Source organism: Phyllostomus hastatus, unplaced genomic scaffold (assembly GCF_019186645.2).
Source record: "Phyllostomus hastatus isolate PE091 unplaced genomic scaffold, TTU_PhHast_1.1 phas_scaffold_585, whole genome shotgun sequence".
Classification (NCBI taxonomy): Eukaryota; Metazoa; Chordata; class Mammalia; order Chiroptera; family Phyllostomidae; genus Phyllostomus; species Phyllostomus hastatus.
The window spans coordinates 10223432-10243777 of NW_025334037.1; the positions used below are offsets into that span (position 1 = coordinate 10223432).

General features: G+C 36.0%; 1 protein-coding gene across 2 annotated transcripts in view; it reads left to right on the forward strand.

Moving 5' to 3' along the window:
• Window positions 1-20346, forward strand: part of PRMT3 (protein arginine methyltransferase 3) — a 106791-nt gene that overhangs the window by 46950 nt on the left and 39495 nt on the right. For both annotated transcript variants that reach the window (XM_045825642.1, XM_045825641.1), the window contains exons 11-13: window positions 3107-3185; window positions 17720-17907; window positions 19958-20044. In XM_045825642.1, coding sequence (XP_045681598.1) covers window positions 3107-3185; window positions 17720-17907; window positions 19958-20044 — 354 coding nt within the window. The remainder of the gene's footprint in view (window positions 1-3106; window positions 3186-17719; window positions 17908-19957; window positions 20045-20346) is intronic.

Genomic DNA, 20346 nt, shown 5'->3' on the forward strand with positions numbered 1-20346 from the left:
AAATAAGGGCTTGGTGATGATGAACTCCTTTAATTTGACCTTATCTGAAAAGCACTTTATCTTCCCTTCCATTCTAAATGACAGCTTTGCTGGATAGAGCAATCTGGGATGTAGGTCCTTGTCTTTCATGACTTGGAATATTTCTTTCCAGCCCCTTCTTGCCTGTAAGGTCTCTTTGGAGAAATCAGCTGACAGTCTGATGGGAACTCCTTTGTAGGTTACTGTCCCCTTATCTCTTGCTGCTTCTAGGATTCTCTCCTTCGTTTTTACCTTGGCTAATGTAATTATGATGTGCCTTGGTGTGTTTCTTCTTGGGTCCAACTTCTTTGGGGCTCTCTGAGCTTGTTGGATTTCTTGGAAGACTGTTTCCTTTGCCAGATTGGGGAAGTTCTCCTTTATTATTTGTTCAAATAACTTTTCCACTTGTTGCTCCTCCCCTTCTGGTACCCCTATAATTCGAATGTTGGAGCGTTTAAAGGTGTCCTGGATGTTCCCAAGGCTCTCCTCGATTTTTTTAATTCTTATTTCATCATGCTTTCCTGCTTGGTTGATTCTATCTTCCTTCTGGTCCACTGTATTGTTTTGAGACTCAGATTCCTTCCTTTCTCTATTGGCTCTCCTCCGCGTATCTTCCTGCATCTCTTTTATGGTAACCTGCATCCTTTCATCTAAATTGTGCCCAAAATCAACCAATTCTGTGAGCTTTCTAATCACCAGCGTTTTGAGCTGTGCATCTGATAGATTGGCTATTTCTTGGTCGCTCAAAAGGATGAGTCCTGGGGGACTGATCTGCTCTGTTGCACACATGTCTTATGTTTTTCCCTGTCTCTCTCCCTTTCGGTCTGGTCGCTCTTGTTAAGGTGGGGGGCGGAGCCTTAGGGTGTTCACCGGGGCTGGGCGCCCCAGTCGCTAGATTGTGACGTTATATGTGGGGGCGGGGGGCGGGGCGGGGGGGGGCGGAATCAATGTCGGCAGTTCAATTCTCCTGGGCCCAGACCTTTCCCGGGCTCCTGGGCTGCGAGCTCTGCCCTGGTCCACAATCGCTGCCCCACTGGGTCCGGCAGCCGCAGCTTGCGTACTCAGGGTCCACCGCTGCGTTCCTGCGCCCCGATGGCTGTCGCGCCGATTCCGCGCCAAATTTCCCCCGACCTCCGTGCGCTGCCGACCCGCGCCAGCCCCGCGCCCGCTCGGCTCGTTGTCTCCTACCAGTCTGGATGTACGGGTCTACTTCAACTTCTTGGCTGTCCGACTTCCATTCAGATGAATCCCCTGTCGGTTCTGGGTGTTATGCTGACTGTATTTTATTGTTGTTCTAATCTTGGTTGTGTGAGGAGGTACGGTGCGTCCACCTATTCCTCCATCTTGCCGGAAGTCCGCAAAATCTTTCTTTTGTAGTCAGTTATTTTCTTATCAGTGAATTTGTGTGTTGGATGTAAATGCCAAAGTAGAATTGCTAGTGGCAATTTAATTAGCTTCCTTCATAAGTGATTCAAGCATGAGAGCTATATTTTCTGTAATTTAAATTTGCTGTTAATCTCTTGGGAAGATTATCCCTTTGGTTTTGAAGGTTTTTCTTGTTCTAGAAAAACTTTTAAAAATTTTATTTTTGTTTGTTGTGGTTAAAGATAATTGTACTTATCCGGCCCTGTCTGGTGTAGCTCAGTGGATTGAGTGCGGGCTGTGAACCAAAGCATAGCAGGTTTGATTCCCAGTCAGGGTACATGCCTGTGATGCAGGCCGCAGCCCCCAGCAACCATACATTGATGTTTCTCTCTCTCTCTCTCTCTCTCTCCCCCTCCCTTCCCTCTCTAAAAATAAATAAATAAAATCTTAAAAAAAGATAATTGTACTTATCCTATCAAAGAGTTATTTGTTCATAAAACAAATGAATGAGAGCAGTTTTGATTTAGAATGTTAACATTCGGGTAAAATTCATATTAGTTCACCTTAAGCAGTAATAAGGTATATTATACTCTTGAGCACTACGCTGAGCACTTAACTTTCCCTGCTTCTCAGGGCTGTTGGCGGATGGGCCCCTAGAAGGAGAAAAACTGGCTGAAACTGGCGTTAATCTCTCACTTATGATTACTTCGTTGTTTATTTAATAAACTGTGTAGCATACTGTTAGAATACACTGTGTTTGTGACACCATTAATGACAAATTATCTTTCCATTTGTGCTGTGATTATCCTTTCTTGGTGGGTGATTCATTGTTGTTCTCCAAAATCAAATATACTGGGGTAGTGTTTCATGAACTCTACTTCAAACAACACTATGGTACAAGGCACTGATAGATGTTGAATAGAAAAAAAAAGGTCTCTAGTCAATGAGTGGGTAATGCTTGGTTAAAATATGTTCAGTCCTCGTTACCACAACACTTCTCAAAACTGTTAATGTGCTAGTGTGCGTTATGAATCTCTAAGATGAGGATGTAGCATCTGGTCTTTCTTGAACCTCTTTGATTAAAGATCCCCTCTCCTCTTTCTTTAACCAAAGAGAAAGTCACTGGGCAGGAAGTATTTTGGGAAAGAGTGTTCCTGACCAGGATATCTCAACTTTAGCCCTGTGCCATTTGGGACCAGACGCTTTGTTGTAGGGGCTGTTCTGTGCATTGTAGGATGTTTGTCAGCATCCTTGGCTCTCCCTACTAGGTGGCAGTAGTATCCCTCCACCCAGCCCTGAGTAATACAATCAAAATGTCTCCAGACATTGCCAGAAGTCCCCTATGGGGCAAAATCTACTTGAGAAACACTCCTCTAGATTAATTTTGTAATATCCCAGAGAGTTACAGGTTTTGTTAACAGTTTCCATCTGAAATTTTTGTTGAGGAAGGAATAATAGTCTAGGAAGTGGAAGCCCAGGTAAAGAAGGTTCAGTACATTCTACAGTAATAAATTTTCTGGGTTCACTTTATGCGCTGGCCTGATTTTCTAATAATTACCATGTGCAGAACTTACTGCAAAAAATAATTTCAAACTTTGCAGAATATTCTATGGCAGAGACAAAAATATGTTTTTTAATAAAAGAGCAGCCAGGTATTTAAATTGATCTGCTTGTGAGGATATTGCACATTTCTAAAATCCTTTTTTTTTTCTCTTTTCTGCAGGGCTATTTTCTGCTTTTTGAGTCTATGTTAGATTCTGTTCTTTATGCAAAGAACAAATACTTGGCAAAAGGAGGATCGGGTGAGTATAAAATTTTAGTTTTAAGAACCTATTTTAGTCTGGCAGAACCAAATGAACCTTTGGGTTTCAAATAAACTATGCATGACTGAGAAAGATCCCAATAGAGATGAAAGATGTTTTCATTAGATGAAGCTTTAAGACATCCATTTAATATACTGTTGGTAGTAGAACATTGTATAAGATATTCAGGACTCAAAGTTAATGGTATTCTCAGGAACGTTGTTTTATAAAAACAGTAAGGACTAAATTTGGAAGCCCTTTGATATTTAAATCAAAATGTAACAGAAAAATTTTTATTTTTAATTCTTATGACATTTTGTTTTCTTTTTTCCAAAAGGCTATTTCATGCTAGGTTGGAGATTATTCATTTTAGTGGCAAATTTTCCATGACTTCACTAAATATGTAAACCTGATTTCTGTATGATTTAATGAGAACTTTAAATAGTGAGTGGTTTCTACTAAGTTGTTAAAACACAACATACCCAATCAGTATTTTTAAATGGATCCTAATAAATTTGGAAGACTTTCTTTTTATGTCCCTGGTGAACTTCTAATTACGTTAACTCTGCATACTCATAGTGAGAATGTGTTTTTACAGGCCTTCTGATATGAACAGTTATATACAAACAAAATGTTCTCTTTCAAGGCAGGGACTATGTTTTTCTCATCTTTGTTTCTTCAACGAGCTCCATTGCTCCTGCAACATAGATAGAGCATCATATATGTTTATTGCATTGAATCATTAAAACTGGATCGAGTAGCCTCTGTCTCTCTTCATTCACCTCTCCGTGTGCCTTCCTTTTCACAAAGCTTCTGAATCAGTAAATGGTATCCATGGTCAGAGTACAATTGGGAAAAGTGTTACATAAAAATGGATGAAACGGAGACATTTTGAACTAGTGACATAAAGCACTGGACCATACTTCTGCCTTCTGCCAATCTATCGTCTATGAAATTACTTTGGTAGTTATGGTATAACAGAAATCAGTAAGGACAAAACATGAAACAGAAAATTTTGAACAGTAGGGTTCTTTTTATAATAGCATTTAATGGATTGCCTTTCTTTTTCAAAGTGTTCTAATGTTTTTACTATATTTTCTACAAACATTTGAAGATAAGTTCCTAATCTCTGACATGAACATGGCTAAAATTTTTTAATATATTTTACTCTGCAATTCTTGGCTCTTTATATAAATGCAGTGGCTTTTTTTAAAAAATGAGAACTACAATTTAATGATTAAAAATTAGTATTATCTATCATTTGTTGATTGTCCATACAAGCTGTCAAATAATATACTCTAGCTTTACTTATGTTATTACATCCTTACAACAGCCCTTTGAAATTTTGGAAACAAGGGTGGCCTGCATGACATATATTAAGTGGTCAGACCTTTTTATTAAATCTCAGATCTGCTGGATCTTTTTTTTTTTTAAGATTTTATTTATTTATTTGTAGAGAGAGGGGTAAGAAGGGACAAAGAGAGGGAAAGAAACATCGATTTGTGGTTGCTTTTCACACGCCCCTACTGGGAACCTAGCCTGCAGCCCAGGCGTGTGCCTTGACTGGGCATTGAACCAGCAACCCTTTGGTTTGCAGGCTGGTGCTCAATCCACTGAGCCACACCAGCCAGCACTGCTGGATCTTTTTTTTTTTCACTACTCCTTACTATTTCCCTACTAAAAGTATATTTTGTTGAGTCTGGTTTTTGTCTTGAAATTGTTCTAGGGAAGATTCTAAAAACTGTTTCTACACCTCCCTTGGTGGTGGTATTCATTGATTTTACTGAGGGAATGACAGCAACTTAATACATTTAAATTGAATTCTTGATGAAATTCATTAAGAATTTAGAGCTTGCAGATAATGAGGTTATAGTTGAATTAGTGTCAGACCTGTTTCCCAGCATCAGAGGACTCAAGTAGAGACTCATAAGTCTAGCTCTTTCCATATTTTTATATACCTAATATATAGCACCAAAGTAATCTGGAGGTGTGTTGAAGAGAGGTCAGCATTTAACAGCCTGAGCAGTGCTGTTGAGTGTTATTTGTTAACAGAATCAAAAGAAAAGGAAGTCAGAAATGAGTAACACGAAGTAGTTTAGTCTATTTTGTGTATTTGAGTATGCCTTGATAAATATCACCCATCACCTAGATGCTTGTTTTTCTATTGCAAAGTAAAATTTTATGTTTTTCTGAAGGAAAGATTTACTAAGCAATTAGCAGTGTAAAGATTTTAGAAAGAATAATTGAATTATGAAAAAGTGAAAATATTGAAGACTGGAAAAGCATGAAGGGACCACAATTTACTTTTACATTCGGGTTCAATTTATGTCTCTTTATATACATACAATGGCATGGAGTTAAATCTTTATAAAACACAGTCATCCAATAACTTGATTATTCCTGTTATCACCAAGAAATTCCACAGTACTTTAAAGGTACTTATATAGTACTAATACTACTAATAGAAATAATTTTGTAAAGTTAAATTGGGCTTACTAAGACTGCTTATACTAATTTCAGCTAAGATGTACTAATGCTAATTATATGTTAGGAATTGCAGTGTTTTACATTCAACCAATGAAGAGATGAGAAGGAAAACTAAGAAAATGTCTGGTTGTAACCAGTGTGTATTTTTAGAATTAGAATTAAGTCAGAAACATAGGATGACAACATAGAATGCAAATGTTTCATACCCTAATAATGTCAAATAATGTCAGAAAAATTGGAAAGGAAATGCAGAGGGCAAATGAGAGGAAGTGTATATATTTCAATTGCTTTATTTTTAATAGCAGGAATTTAAAGAGTATCATTTAAAGCTGATGAATGAAGTTATAGAATGATAAGCACATTTAGCACCACAAAGGTAATATTAAAATTATACTATTGATTGAAATTGAATGGTGAGGCTTGTGGTAATACATTTTACCTAAATACTGAGTGTTGTGGTAATAACATGACTATATATGTATCAGATCACATAGAATTATACAGCAAAAAGGGCAAAAGGAGTGAGTTTTACTGCATGTAAATGATCCCTCAGTAAAAGTGACTTTAAAAAAAAATAAAATGACATTTCCTACTCCTTCAGATCGAATACATTATGACATGATTTGACTTCTCACTTTTCTGAAAAAGATATTGAACTGTGTGGTAACTGTACGCCCATTTCTGTATTTGTTGTTAGTATCATCAGTGCATCTGTCTTTTTAATTGAAAAGCAATGGGTGATTAAAAAGAGGGAAGTAAAGGGTTTTAAACAAGGAAATAGTCTAATTTCATCATTACTCATGATTGGAGTAAAGAGTGTTAAAAATAGAGAACTAAAGATATTCTCTAAGGTTATAATTATAAACTTACCTATTAGAATAAATAATACTCAGGAAAAAAGCAGGAAGATCATGTAGTGAGCTACTTAAAAACAAAACAAAAACTACAGACACAGAAAAAATAACGTAAAATTGTACAGTTGTAAACAAAAACTATTTCTTGTATCAGTAAATGTAAATGAACTAAATTCACCTATTCAAAGAACAAGAATTTCAGATTGGATCACAAAAGAAAATCCAGTTCTCCGCACTTTATAAGAGGTACATCTAAAACAAAGTTATTCAAAAAAGTTAAAAGATAAGGTTGAAAAAATATTCAGACAAATAAAAAGAAAAATGAAACAGTACTCATGATATTAATACCAAACGAGGAATTTGAGGCAGAATATTATGAAATTTATCATATGAAACTTCAATTGAATTAACTGAAAATTATTATAAATAATAAAATAATTTAGTATATTATAGAAATACAAAATTAAAAATAAGCAAGACTTTGGTGAAGACAACTTCACTACTGAAGGGTCCACAAAGAAGATTAAATAAATGAAAAAACATAACATGTTCTTAGGCAAAGTGTTAACACCGTAAAGATGTCATTTTTCCCAGAGTTAATTTACAAATGAGATATAATCCAAAGATATTGACAGTTGTTGAAGATAGATAAGTACATGAGAGTTAATTACGTTCTCCCCTATTTTTGTATATACGTGAAACATTTTATAGGATAAGTTTTCTAAAATTACAATGTAATTCCAACCAACAGGTGTTTTTAAAATTAGGATTAAAATAACATTTAATAGGAATGGCAAGGAAAACTCTAAGGCTGAAGGGTGGCCAAGTGGGAATAGGGAAACTAGAAGAATAGTGCTATCAAATATTACAACACATTTGAAGCCCCAGTAATAAAAATAATATACTGTTGGCTCTTGAATAGACAGGTGAGTTGAACAGACCCAATAATATATATCTTATATATTAATTAAGGAAATAACTTACTGTAGCTCATTGTGTTGAGACAGTTGGGTAGCCATCTGCGTAAAATAAAAATGGTAACATTTAAGTTTAATCCACACTGTTAAATGAGTCAAAGCTAAAAAAAAACACAGTAAAAATACTAGCAGGAAACATAGGTGTATTTCTTTATAAACTTGAGTGAAGGGGGTTTTCTGTATAAGAACTTAGAACTCATATTAGAAGAAAGATTGATAAACTTGATTATATCTAAATAAACTATAAATGGCAGGATATGCCATATACAAAGTCACAAGAGAAGCTACAGATTGAAAAAAAAATATTTCAGTTGTCGCCAACAAAAAGCTAATTACCTTAACATAGAAATAGATGCTACAAGTAAATAGATCACAAACCCAATAGAAAATTAGGCAGAGAAGTGAATGGCAGCTCACGGAAAAGGAAATAGATGACTCTTATTTAAACATGTGCTTAGTCTCTGTCGTGTTAAGAAAAATCTCCAGTCTAAGAAATCTCTGCCTTACTGAAGATTACACAGAATTTTCCTGTGTTTTCTTGGTGGGGTTTTAGCTTTTACATTTAGGTCTGTGATTCATTTCAAGTTAATTTTTGTGAATTATGTGGGGTAAGAGTAGATGTTAATGTTTTTCAGCACCTTTTGGTAGCAACCAATTGGCCATATACATGTGGGTCTGTATCCATATTCAGTTTGTTCAGTCTGTAAGTCTGCCTTTTCACAAGTACTATACTTTCTTAATTGCTGTAACATTATATAAGTATTGATATCAGGTAAAGGGAGTTCTTCATCTTTCTTTTCATTTTATAAAATTCTCTTTATTTTCCATTGGCATTGTTTTGTAATTTTCAATGTAGAGATCTTGCACATCTTTTGTTAAATTTATTCTTAAGTATTTAAATTTTTTATTCTTATAATTGGACATTTTGTAAAAAATTATATTTTACTGATTATGATATTACAGTTGTCCTGATATTCCCCCTTTGCTCCCCTCCACCCAGCACCCCCCACTCCCTCAGGCAATCCCCCCACCATGGTTCCTGTCTATGGGTCATTCTTGTAAGTTCTTTGGTTACTCCATTTCCTATATGTCCCCATGGCTATTCTGTAACTACCTATTTCCCTCTTAATCCCCTCACTTCTTCACCCATTCCCCTATATCCCTCTCCCATCTGGCAGCCATCAAAACCCTCTCCATCCATGATTCTGTCTCTGTTCTTCTTTCCTTAGTTTGTTTTTTAGATTCAGTTGTTGATAGCTTTGTATTTTTTGCCATTCTAATGTTCATACTTTGATCTTCTTTTTCTTACATAAGTCCCCTTAACATTTCATATAATAACAGTTTGGTGATGATGAACTCCCTTAGTTTTTTCCTGTACGGGAAGCTCTTTATCTGTCTTTGATTCTAAATGATAGCTTTGCTGGGTAGAATAATCTTGACTGTAGGTGCCTGATTTTCATGCCTTTGAATAGTTCTTGCCAATCCCTTCTAGTCTACAAAGTTTCTTTTGAGAAATCAGCTGACAGTCTTATGGGAACTCCCCTGTAGGTAACTAATTTCTTTTCTCATGCTGCTTTTAAGATTCTCTCTTTATCTTTACCCTTTGGCATTTTAATTGTCATGTGTTTTAGAGTGGGCCTCTTTGCATCTATCTTGTTTGGGACTCTCTGTGCTTCCTGATCTTGCATGTCTATTTCCTTCACCAAATTAGGGAGAGTTTCTTTCATTATTTTTTTTTCTTCAAATAGATTTCCAATTCTTGCTCTTTCTCTTTTCCTGGAACCCCTGTGATGCAAATGTTGGTCCTCTTAAAGTTGTCCCAGAGGCTGCTTATATTATCCTCATTTTTTTGTATTCTTTTTTCTTCTTGTTCTCATTGGTTCTTTTTTGCTTCCTTATGTTCCATATCATTGATTTGATGCTTGGCTTCATCCACTCTGTTGTTGTTTCCCTGAAATTATTCTTTATTTCAATTAGTGTATCCTTGATTTCTGTCTGTTTTTTGTTGTTTTTTTTTTTCTTTATGCTGTTGAGGTCCTCACTAAGTTCCTTGAGTATCTTTATAACCAGTGTTTTGGACTCTGCATCTGATAGATTGCTTATCTCCATTTCATTTAGCCCTTTTTCTAGAGTTTTGATGTGTTCTTTCATTTGGTCCATGTATTTTTGTTTCCTTGTTTTGGCAGCCTCTCTGTGTTTGCTCCTGTGTATTATGTAGAGATGCTTGGACTCTGTGTCTTGGTAGTGTGGCCTAATGTAGTAGGTGTCCTGTAGGGTCCAGTGGCACAGCCTCCCCTGTCACCCAAGGTGGGTACTCAAGGTGTGCCCTTTGTGTGGGCTGAGTGCACTCTCCTCTTGTAGTAGTTGAGCCCTAGTTGCTGTTGGCAGATGAATGGGAGGGATTTACCTAGGCCAGCCAGCTACAAGGATTGGCTGTGACCACTGACTACCAAATGCTGCCCTCTGTGGAGGATCAGCTGTGCAGAGGCAGCATGGTGGTGCTCTGACGTGGTCTGTAGCTGTCCACTGGGTACACTGGCCCTGGGGTTCCAGGGTGTGCCAGCCAAGGTCAGCCTCCACCTGTGTTTTGTCCAGGGCCACCCTGCCTGAGCTATAAAGCAATTTGAGATGGCTGCTACTTGTGCTGGGTTCTTATGAGGAAATTCTTGGGCTCTAGAAGTTTCTTCTACCAATCAATCCTCACTGGTTTTTGCAGCTAGAAGTTGTGGGGACATATCTTCTGGTCATTGGAACCCTGAGCTGGGAGGCCTGGTGTGGGGCTGGGACTCCTTGTTCCCAAAATATCTGTCCTGAAATTTTATGTACCATATGTCATTGAGGGACCAGCCTGTTCAGCCTCTGCGCCTCTCCTACTGGTCTGGATGGATGTGGTTTCTTTAGTTCCATAATTCAACCAGATTTCTGGTGGTTCTGAGTGATGGTCATTCTATAATTTAGTTGTAATTTTGATGTGGTTGTGCAAAGAGGTGAGCTGTGTTTAGCTGTGCTGCCATTTTGACCAGAAGTCTCAGTTGGACATTTTAAAATTCATTTGTCAGTTGATTGCTCCTTGTATAAAAATATTGTGTTGGCCTAAAAGTCTGTTTCGTTTTTTCCATAAAATAAAAGACACATTTTTCATTTTTACCATTAAACTTATTGATTTGGGTATTTTGAGTATGTTGGTTATCTCCTGAGTGACATAACATTGGTGGTTCTCAATTATTGTCTTGGCTTGATCACTGTCAGCTTCCCACTGGTCTACCTGACTGTGGAGCAGCGTCCAACGAGAACTCTCCAGCGGGAAAATTTGCAAACGACTTTTGACATATTCAGTCACTCACAGCATCTTCTCCATACACTGCACAAATGTTTTTGTGTTTCAGTTGTGTATAATTTTTGCACATAATTCAAGAAAGGTATAATTTTTACCTTTCTTGAAATATTAAAGCATAATATGCCAAAAATGTTGCGTATTTTCTTTCATCTTCAATATTAAAATGGCTACACAAAAATTCACAAATTTTAATAAGTTTTTTAAAAAATGCAGACTGATATGACAGCTATCACAATACAACCTAACAAAATTGTTTTGAATGAAGTTAAAGACAACTAAGCACTACTAGAGCCATCTTATGGAAAAAAACAAATAAACTTTCTGGCCAACCCAATACAGTTGATTTTTGTTTATTAACTTTGTATTCTATGACCTTGCTAACTTTACTTATTAGTTCTAGTAGTTGTTTTATAAATTCCTTAGGCTTTTTTATGTGAACATTATATCATGTGCAAATAGGGACAGTTTACTTCTATCATTCCATACTTTATAACTTTATTTTTGGCCTATAACTCTTTCAATAAAATAGGAAGCAATAAGTTCATTGAGATATAAATAAATAAATGCATAATTTAAAATCTATATTAAGAATGGGATATTTACCTAGTTTCAAAGAACCTCGCCACAAACTATCTTTTAATTACAATAGGGGAGAGAGTAAATATCAATGGAGAAGCCTAGCAGACTCCACTTAAGTCATGTAATCAGCGTTCACGTCTTCAGGAATGGGACACATTGAAATTGTGATCTGATAGGTGCACATAGAAATAATTCATTTCTTTGATTCTTAAAACTGGTAGTAGTTTTGTGAAATTTTAATTATTGCATAGAAAATTTAGGGGCCCATTAAAGGAGACTTCTTCCACATTACTAGAAAAGAATGTCATTTTTACTGCCTTTCATTACAAGTGGCATAAAGGTTCCCCCCCCCACACACACAGTTTAAATTGAGTCTTTCAGAATATGCATCTTCTTTGAGTTACAGCCATCAAGATTATAAAGTTGAGGAGTATGTCCAATACAACACAAAATTAAGCCATTTCCTAACTCACTGTTTCCTAATTTGGACAGACCATCATAATGACTGGGGCCTTTTATTAAAAATACAGATGTTCAGGTTATTAAAAATATAGATATTCAGGCCCCACATCAGAGCCTTTTTGAACCAAAAACCAGTGGAACAGTCCTGCTTTAAGAATTTATTTATGCCCTGGCTAGTGTGGCTCAGTGGTTGAGTGCTGGCCTGCAAATCAAAGGGTCATTGGTTCAATTCCCAGTCTAGGGCACATGTGTGGGTTGCGGACTAGGTCCCTAGTAGGGGGTGGATGAGAGGCAACCACAGATTGATGTTTCTCTCCCTCTCTTTCTCCCTCCCTTCCCCTCTCTAAAAAACAAATAAAATTTTTTTAAAAAGAATTTATTTACAATGTATGTTTCCCACTGCATAGATTGAGGTTCTTATTGGAAGAAATAAAAATCTACCCGGGCTATTTCACTGAGAAGGAGTTTATTAAAAGGATAGGGTAGGTTGAAGTTAGTGTGAGAACTAGAACACCAGACTGTAAGGTTATACAGTCAGGAACAATGCTTAAAATTACCTCATAGTACTGGTGTAGAAGTGATACCACTTCTAATGCTGAGCACTGTCTGACATAGTTTGCATTGCTGGTCTCACCAATAGTAGGCACTGCTGCCTCTGAAAGGAAGATGGAGCTGTAGGTGCTTATCATTAGTGAGGCCCAACTTATGTGCACAGGACTGGCCTGCAAGGGAGGGAGGGAGAGAAAGCAAGTTTGTCATTTTTCAGCTTCTATAGAGTAGCAGGCCCTGATTCATTACAGGGAATTTCATATGCAATTCAGAAGGGGGCAGCAAAACAGAGCACAGATATATACTTATTGACTGATACATCTGTGCCTCTCAAAGATTTTACATTAGAAGCCTGGTCTACACTAATAAGAAATTGCCTCTGTTATAAATTCTAGGTTTGCAAATATGCTTTTTCTTGTTACTTCCCTCTGTGGAAAACTGAGCTGTGCAGTGCAGTCACTAGGTTCTAATTTCTGCTTAGCTGCTTTCCTGCTTAGTGTTCTTTTTGTCCGTCATCTCATTTCTTTACTCAGAACAGAGCTGAATGTTTCCATTTTCCTCACTTAGCCCTGAAATTTTATTAATCTCCAGTTTTTCTCAATCCTTTCCTCTTCTTCCTCTTTCTCTTCCAAGAAGTGTCCATTTAACTTAGGAAAATGGCGTTTCTCATTCTCCTTCTTCATTTGAAAAGCATAAAGTATGGCATAATAGAAAGCATATAGACTTTGCAGATAGACCTGGCGTTGAATCCCTGCTTTGGCAATTGACTAGTTAGCTGATTAAGACCAGTAATTTGGGTAAGTTTATCTGTCTTAACTTCAGTTTCATTTTCTGTACAATGAGGATTATAATCTTGCTTTATAGAATCAGTCAAAAGTCTAAATGGCTTGACATAACATAGTTAATAAATGTTAATTTCCCTTCTGAGTTATAGCTGGTAAATGTGAGGTTAGTGTGGGTGTTTAACTTATAAAAGTGGGAAATGAATTTAAGCATCATGGTATTAACACCTGCCTTTTGTATAGCACCTGACTTTTACATAGCTTATTTCAGTGTGCCGTCAGCCAGTGGCAGTGATTCATAGTATGTAAGGGGTTTCCTTTAGTACTCCCATAATTCACTGTCTACTTCCTCATTGCCAGGTCTGTTCTTTTCACATTTACTATTTTGGTTTCTTTCAGTGATACTGCAGTAGTGTCGACTTTTACTTTTTTCTTATAGTACATAATTTTTCAGTACATATTGCAGCTGCATTTTAGACTAGCTAAGCTTTGGTGGTCCTATTCACTGTTGTAAATTGATGATGGGAAAATATTTTCATTTTCCAAATAAGTGTGTTTTTTAAGATACCCTTATTATATAAACTGGAAGTTAATTTTTTAAGCTTATTCAATTCCCAAATGTAGTGACTTGGTGACTTAGTAGTACATTTTTTTCTTATGCGTATTGATCATTTTGTCATTGACTTAATCTCATTCAAATCTTTCTCCGTAATTTTCACATATACTGTGAAAGAAGTTTATTTTTACTTTTATCTCCTTTTGTTCTAAACATTTTACTCTTGTTCTATGCAAGCAGTGATGCTCATGTTTACTAAGGAATTGTTTCTTTATGTGTCTCAGTCTTATCCTTTAGTGTCCAAAAGTTCGTGAGGCATTTTCCATCTTTATCTGTGCACCATGTGAGCTGTTGTAGTGACAAATGGGTTCTGGGCAGTGAATCGAGAAGGACACAGATGTCAAAGCTGTGAATGATTTGTTAAGAGGGTTCGTTTGTCCAATCAGAGGTTTGTTAATTTCACCTACGTGAAGGAATAATTATTCAATTTTGCTTCTATCTGACAAAAATCAGATGACAAATGCGTCAGAATGTGAAGATAAAGGGTTAGTCAGGGTTCTGGCAGGTGGCCCAACACTTTAGCTAGCTGTGAGGAGGTGGATATGGAACCAAATTGACCTATAACACTGATTAAAATTCCTTTATGAATATTCATGGGACTTAGTAACTGAAAAATAATTTCATTTCTAAATTCTAACAAATACAAAAACAGTGTTTCTGTACCTTTGTAAAATACAATTAGCTTGAAAATATACCTCAGCACTAGAAAAATTAAAAATCATATTTCTCTTTAGATTCTTTCTTTTTATTACCACCATATTTTCAAAACTTTAAAAATTACTTTTAGTGAGATGTCATTTTGCCCCATGAAAAACTCATCCTTAATTCTTAGTAGTAATACTAGTGCTTGATAGATAGAGAGTCAGAAGTTCGGATATTTTTTCTACCAAAGAACAGATAGTAAATATTTTCAGCTTTGTAGGCTGTACAGTTTCTGTCCCAAGTATTCAACCTTACCACGATAACAGCCATAGACCCCAGGTAGGTAAATGAGAGTCGCTTGTTTCGATTGAACTTCATTTACAAAAACAGGCACTGGGCTGAATTTGACCCATGGCCCGTAGTTTGCCAGCTCCTGATATAGAGACTGATGATATTTTTTAAATTTCACTAAGATTTTTAATAATAGTCTGAAATAGAAGGACTCTGTGAACTATGTTAAGTAAGTTGAGTGTCTGCGCCCCAGAGGATAGTCAGTTCTCCTAGACTGCAGTGGGAGTGGCACTCTCTGACGTAGCACAATATGGTGGCCCTGATAATACCGCCCTGATCCATTTCTTTCTCCTCTTTATCAGGAGTATCTGCATCTGGTCTGCTGCCTGTTCTTGTAGATAATGTTTTATTGGAACATAGCCATGCTCATTTGTTTATGTATTGTCTGTGGCTGCTTTCACACTATAGCAGCAGAGATGAGTAGTTTCAACAAACACCATATGGCCTGCAAAACCTAAAATAATTACTGTACAGAAAATGTTTGCTAGCCCCTCACCTATACCCTATTATCGTCCTTTTTAAAGATGAGCTTACAGGGCATAATGTGGAAACACTTCTATGATTGTCATACTAAGTCCCATGAAGGATGCGTAAAGAAGTTTCCAAATATGTAAAGTTGCCTCAGAATTCTGTTTCTTCAGTGTTTCTCACCTTAAGGATCTGGTTTAAAAAGCTAAACATACTTTTCTGTAGCTGAGACTCTTGCTGGGCTAGCATTTTCAGTAACAAAGCAGTTACTTTGAAGAATTTGTATGAACCAGGAATTTAAGTACAGGCAAGAAGTTTGCCACATCTGAGGAGGAAGAGGAGAGGAGAAGTGTCTGAACTTCCATGGCAGTAGACTCCAGCCCAGGTGCAGCTCTCGCGTCTGCTTCACAGGCCCCCGTCGGGAGGGCTTGAGAAACCTCTTATCAGTGGCATAGCACCAGATACTTTTTCTGGGTATCTCACATGTCAGGTGTGGAAGAAGCAATTGCTTTGATGCCAGCGGATCTTATCATGGGCTTTATTTGGAAGATAATTTAGCGCTACTGTCATTGAATAATAAAATTCCTAAGGCTGTGTGTGGATAGAAGCAAAGTTTGGAGGACAGTGAGAGTTATTTCTCCACCATTTAAGTTTGAAGGCTAGTTAATAGTCATGAAATTATTTCTTTTGTGCATTTCTTTGGTACATATGTACTCACTTTCAATTTGTTGGGAGAGGAGAATGTGATTTATATTTTAATTTATGATAAATGTGGATATATTTGAAGGACAAAGTTAATTTTGTTAGTAAAAATCAGTATTGTTTTAACATTTTTGTTGTAAAGATTTATACTTGTTATTAGAGGAAAGTTTCTACCTGAATCACTCTCTTCCCTTGCCACACTCTTAACACTCTTGGTTTTCTTCTTACTTCTGTGACCGCAGCCTCTTAGCCATTTCTTCTCAACATCCTTTTCTTCTACACATCTCTTAAATTCTGGTACTCATCATGTACTCTCCCTAGGTAGTCTCCTGAACACCCAACACTTACATTTCCATTTACATGCTTGTGCTAAATTTAGATCTTGAGCCCAGATTATCTCTTTTGAATTTCAGACCTGTATATTCAGCTGTTTATTGGATATTTTAGACCTGTTTGTCTCATAAGCATTAAATTCTCACATGCCTCTTCAATCTGCCCTTATTTACTCCCTATTTTAATGGTTAGTACCACACTCTGCCCAGTTGCTAAAACTAAGAAGTATCATTCTTGACACTCTTCCCTCTTCCTAACCTCCACAACCAGCCAGTCCTGCAGTCTTATGAATCTGCCTCCTAAATGGTCCGTGAATATATCCTCCTTTCCATTCCCACAGCCATCGCTCTACTTCAGATCACGTGGGTTATTACATCTGTCTCTTAGTCTTAATACATTCCCTTTCATTCTCCACATTGCTCTCCAGAAGACGTTTCTAAACCAGAATCTGTTTAAATTGCCACCCTATGTAATTTTTTCACTGGCTTATCATTATTCTTAGAATCCAATCCAGTGTACTAATGTCATTTGCTTAGCCATGTTACTTGGATTCCTACTTACTTTGTAGCCTTGTATCTCACCGTTTCTCTCAAATTGGAGTGTATATTAGTAGTGGCTATATAGGCACCCTGCTCACTCTACCTAGAACACCCTTTCCCTACCTACTCCTGACTTCACTTGGTCTTTGGTTCTTGTCTTACATCATACCCCTGTACTCTGTAGCCGAATCTGAGTCAGCTATTTCTGTGAGCTCCTTTAGTACTTTATACTTCTCCTTCCTTAGTGTTTATTGCCTCACATATAATTGCCCATTTATTTGTCAAAAATGTCCAAATACAAGTTTCTTGAGAGTAGGGACATATATCTATAAATTAGAATAAGCTATCTGGCACATATTTGATGCTCATTATTACTTCTCTTTTATAATAAATAAGAGATGGTCATATGAACTGGTCTTCTGTACAACCATAAAATTCCATCACATGATTTCCTTCACATGTCACATGATCTTTTTTAAATGATTTGTCTCTTCATGTTTCAGAGGAATATATAAAGATCTAGTACCTTTTTAAAGTTAGCATATTATAAGTTTCATATTAATAAATATGTTCCTTTCAGGATTATCTAATTATGCCATCCTCTTTTAATTATTTTAATAGTAACCCATTAGTGAAATCCATATTTTAATCATACATTCATAATAATGGAAATCTTTTTTCTTAAAGATTGTTTAAAAGATGGAACTTGGTTACTTTCCTTGATTTACACCTTCATAAATCCCTCATTGCTAGTAATCTATACTAATAGATTTGGTATTTATATTTAGTCTTAAAAAGTTCCATTTTGTAACAAAGAGAGATAATGCTAAATTGTATGGTATTTTATTTCTTACAGTCTACCCCGACATTTGCACTATCAGCCTTGTGGCAGTAAGTGATGTGAATAAACATGCTGATAGAATTGCTTTTTGGGATGATGTTTATGGCTTCAACATGTCCTGCATGAAGAAAGCAGTTATTCCAGAAGCCGTTGTGGAAGTTTTAGATTCAAAGACTCTTATTTCAGACCCTTGTAGTATTAAGGTAGGTGTTTTACCAATTTTATTTTCTTTAACACTATTGCCACCTTTCTTAGATTTCATTTATGAGTTTAGTATTTGAAATTAATGTTGATTTTATATGTGGTCCTTCAAACAGTAATTATTATTCTTATTTTAAGTCTGAAACAACTTAAAGTCACAATATTTACCACTTGACTATATCATCCTTTGAAATCACTTCTTTCCACATATTGAAGTTCGTTAGACTCAGTGGTTGAGTCGTTGACTTAGTGAAGGTGAAAGTCCTGATACGCACACACACACACACATCTATATGTACATAAATATATGTACATGGTGTGTGTGTGTGTGTGTGTGTGTGTGTGTGTATAAATATATATATATATGGTAATTTCTGCTTCATCACTACCTGCTGGCTTTATTCTAGCTTCTTTTTTATAGCCAGATAATTCATTCATATTCTGTATTACACACAACTTAGCTTCTCTTACTCAAATTTTTTCTAGCTGTTTCAGAGTAATTATAATGAATTTGTTAATGAAACTAAAGTCCTGCTATGTTCAGATTTGTTAATTTCTTTAGTGTTTTAATATCTTATTCTTCACCTTGTATATATCTAGTTTTATTATGAATTTTGCTATGTCAAATTTACATAGATTGAATAATAACATATTGCTTTTCTTAAAAACTCCTTAATTTGTCTGTTTCAATTAGGTAAATAAATGTAGCTTGTTTAGTTTTTGGTTCAAACATTGTCTTTTTTCACTCACACTGTTACTTTCACAGCATCAATAATTGTTCTCTGCACAAAGAAGATATTCAGTAAATGTTCATTAATTTTCTTAAATGGATAAAATATTTAAAATTAGCATAGCGTAATAAACATGTAAAGTTTTTCCACAAGAGCAAGCTGATTAAAATTGCATTCAGCTTTTAAGAAAAAAAAATACAGCCGGGATAATGATTATACGACTGTTTAGTGCTCTGGTACTGATAGTAGGGGATTTATTTGGATTCTTTGGCTCAGGGGTAGGAGTGCACAGTTACAGCCAACTCAACCCTAAGGCTGAGCAGAAAGAGGAGGGTTGTGATGGAGGAAGGGAAGGCTTATTTCTCTCTCTAGTGATCTCTTTGCTTAAATGCCAAAAAACCCTATGAGTAAACAGTTGAAATAGAAAATTTGGAACTGAAAAATGAAGGTGTTTAAAAAAATATACCCTTTCTATTTTTTAAAACATTAATGAGTTATTTATTTGTTTGTTCGCTTAGGTAAATACAGTTTGTTCTCTGTTCCTAATCCCCCTACAAATAAAAGGCAAATACGTTGTGACTTTTCAGTTTTCTCAAACTCTTCAAAACAGAGTAATGCCTCAGGTATATAGTCCTGTGAATTGTGTTCACTGTGTTAAAATCTACTCATAGCAAATCAGCTGTTGACAGCCTTTATAGCATACTCTGGTCACACTGCCATGGCTGGTTCTGTCTGCTCTCTACAGTAAGTGGGAAAGGACTTGAACCAGGACAAATTGGGAAAATAAGGATATTTGGCCATTTGTTTTAGTTGAATCTTCGTGGTTGGTTTTGCTAACAAACTTACCTTCAAATGCAATTACAAAATGAATTCTAAAACACCCTGTTCATTTGTATGTTTTCAAGTTGGTATTTCCTATAAAAATATCCACTCTTATCACATAATTTATAGCAGATGTGTACCACTAGTTGTATACAAAATTTTAGTTGTAACACAGAAAAACAGTTTTTGTTTGAAAGTACTCCAACATGTCTTAGAAAAAACTTTAGCACATCAGGACCATGATTTGATGTATACTATTCTTAGAAGAAGTTGAAGTAAAAAAATACTAATTTGATTTAAAGAGAAACTAACTAAATGATAGTGCTAGTAGCCCCTACATTTGGAAGCATCCCAAAAGTAGAGTGTAAATGATTAAAATTTGCAAAACATTTGTTTACAGTAATCCTTTTTGCATGAAAGGAGGTATTTATCTGTTTGTTTTGGTTTTATCTTTACAAATTTTACTAAATTATTTTCTCCACTCTTTTTTAATGTGTAGCGTATAGATTGCCATACAACATCTGTCTCAGATTTGGAGTTTTCTTCAGATTTTACCCTGAAGATCACAAAGACATCCTTGTGCACGGTGAGCTATTTCATCCTCCTTTCACAAATTTCACTCGCAGGGTAGTTGATTGTCAGAATAATGAATTAATTAGCTGTCTTGTGATAAATGAAAAGGATTATTGCCTTTGACAGTCTATCTTTGCCTTTGTTAAGCTATTGAGTAGCTCTGTTGTAATAGGTCAGTAGACTTCGAAAAAGTTAGTTCAAAACAGAAAGTATTAGAAAACCATGTTTACCTAATTATTTTTCTTTATAGATTATTCATTTTTACCTATTATGTAATTAATTGAGAGCACTCAGCTTTATCTTCATAGACCAAAG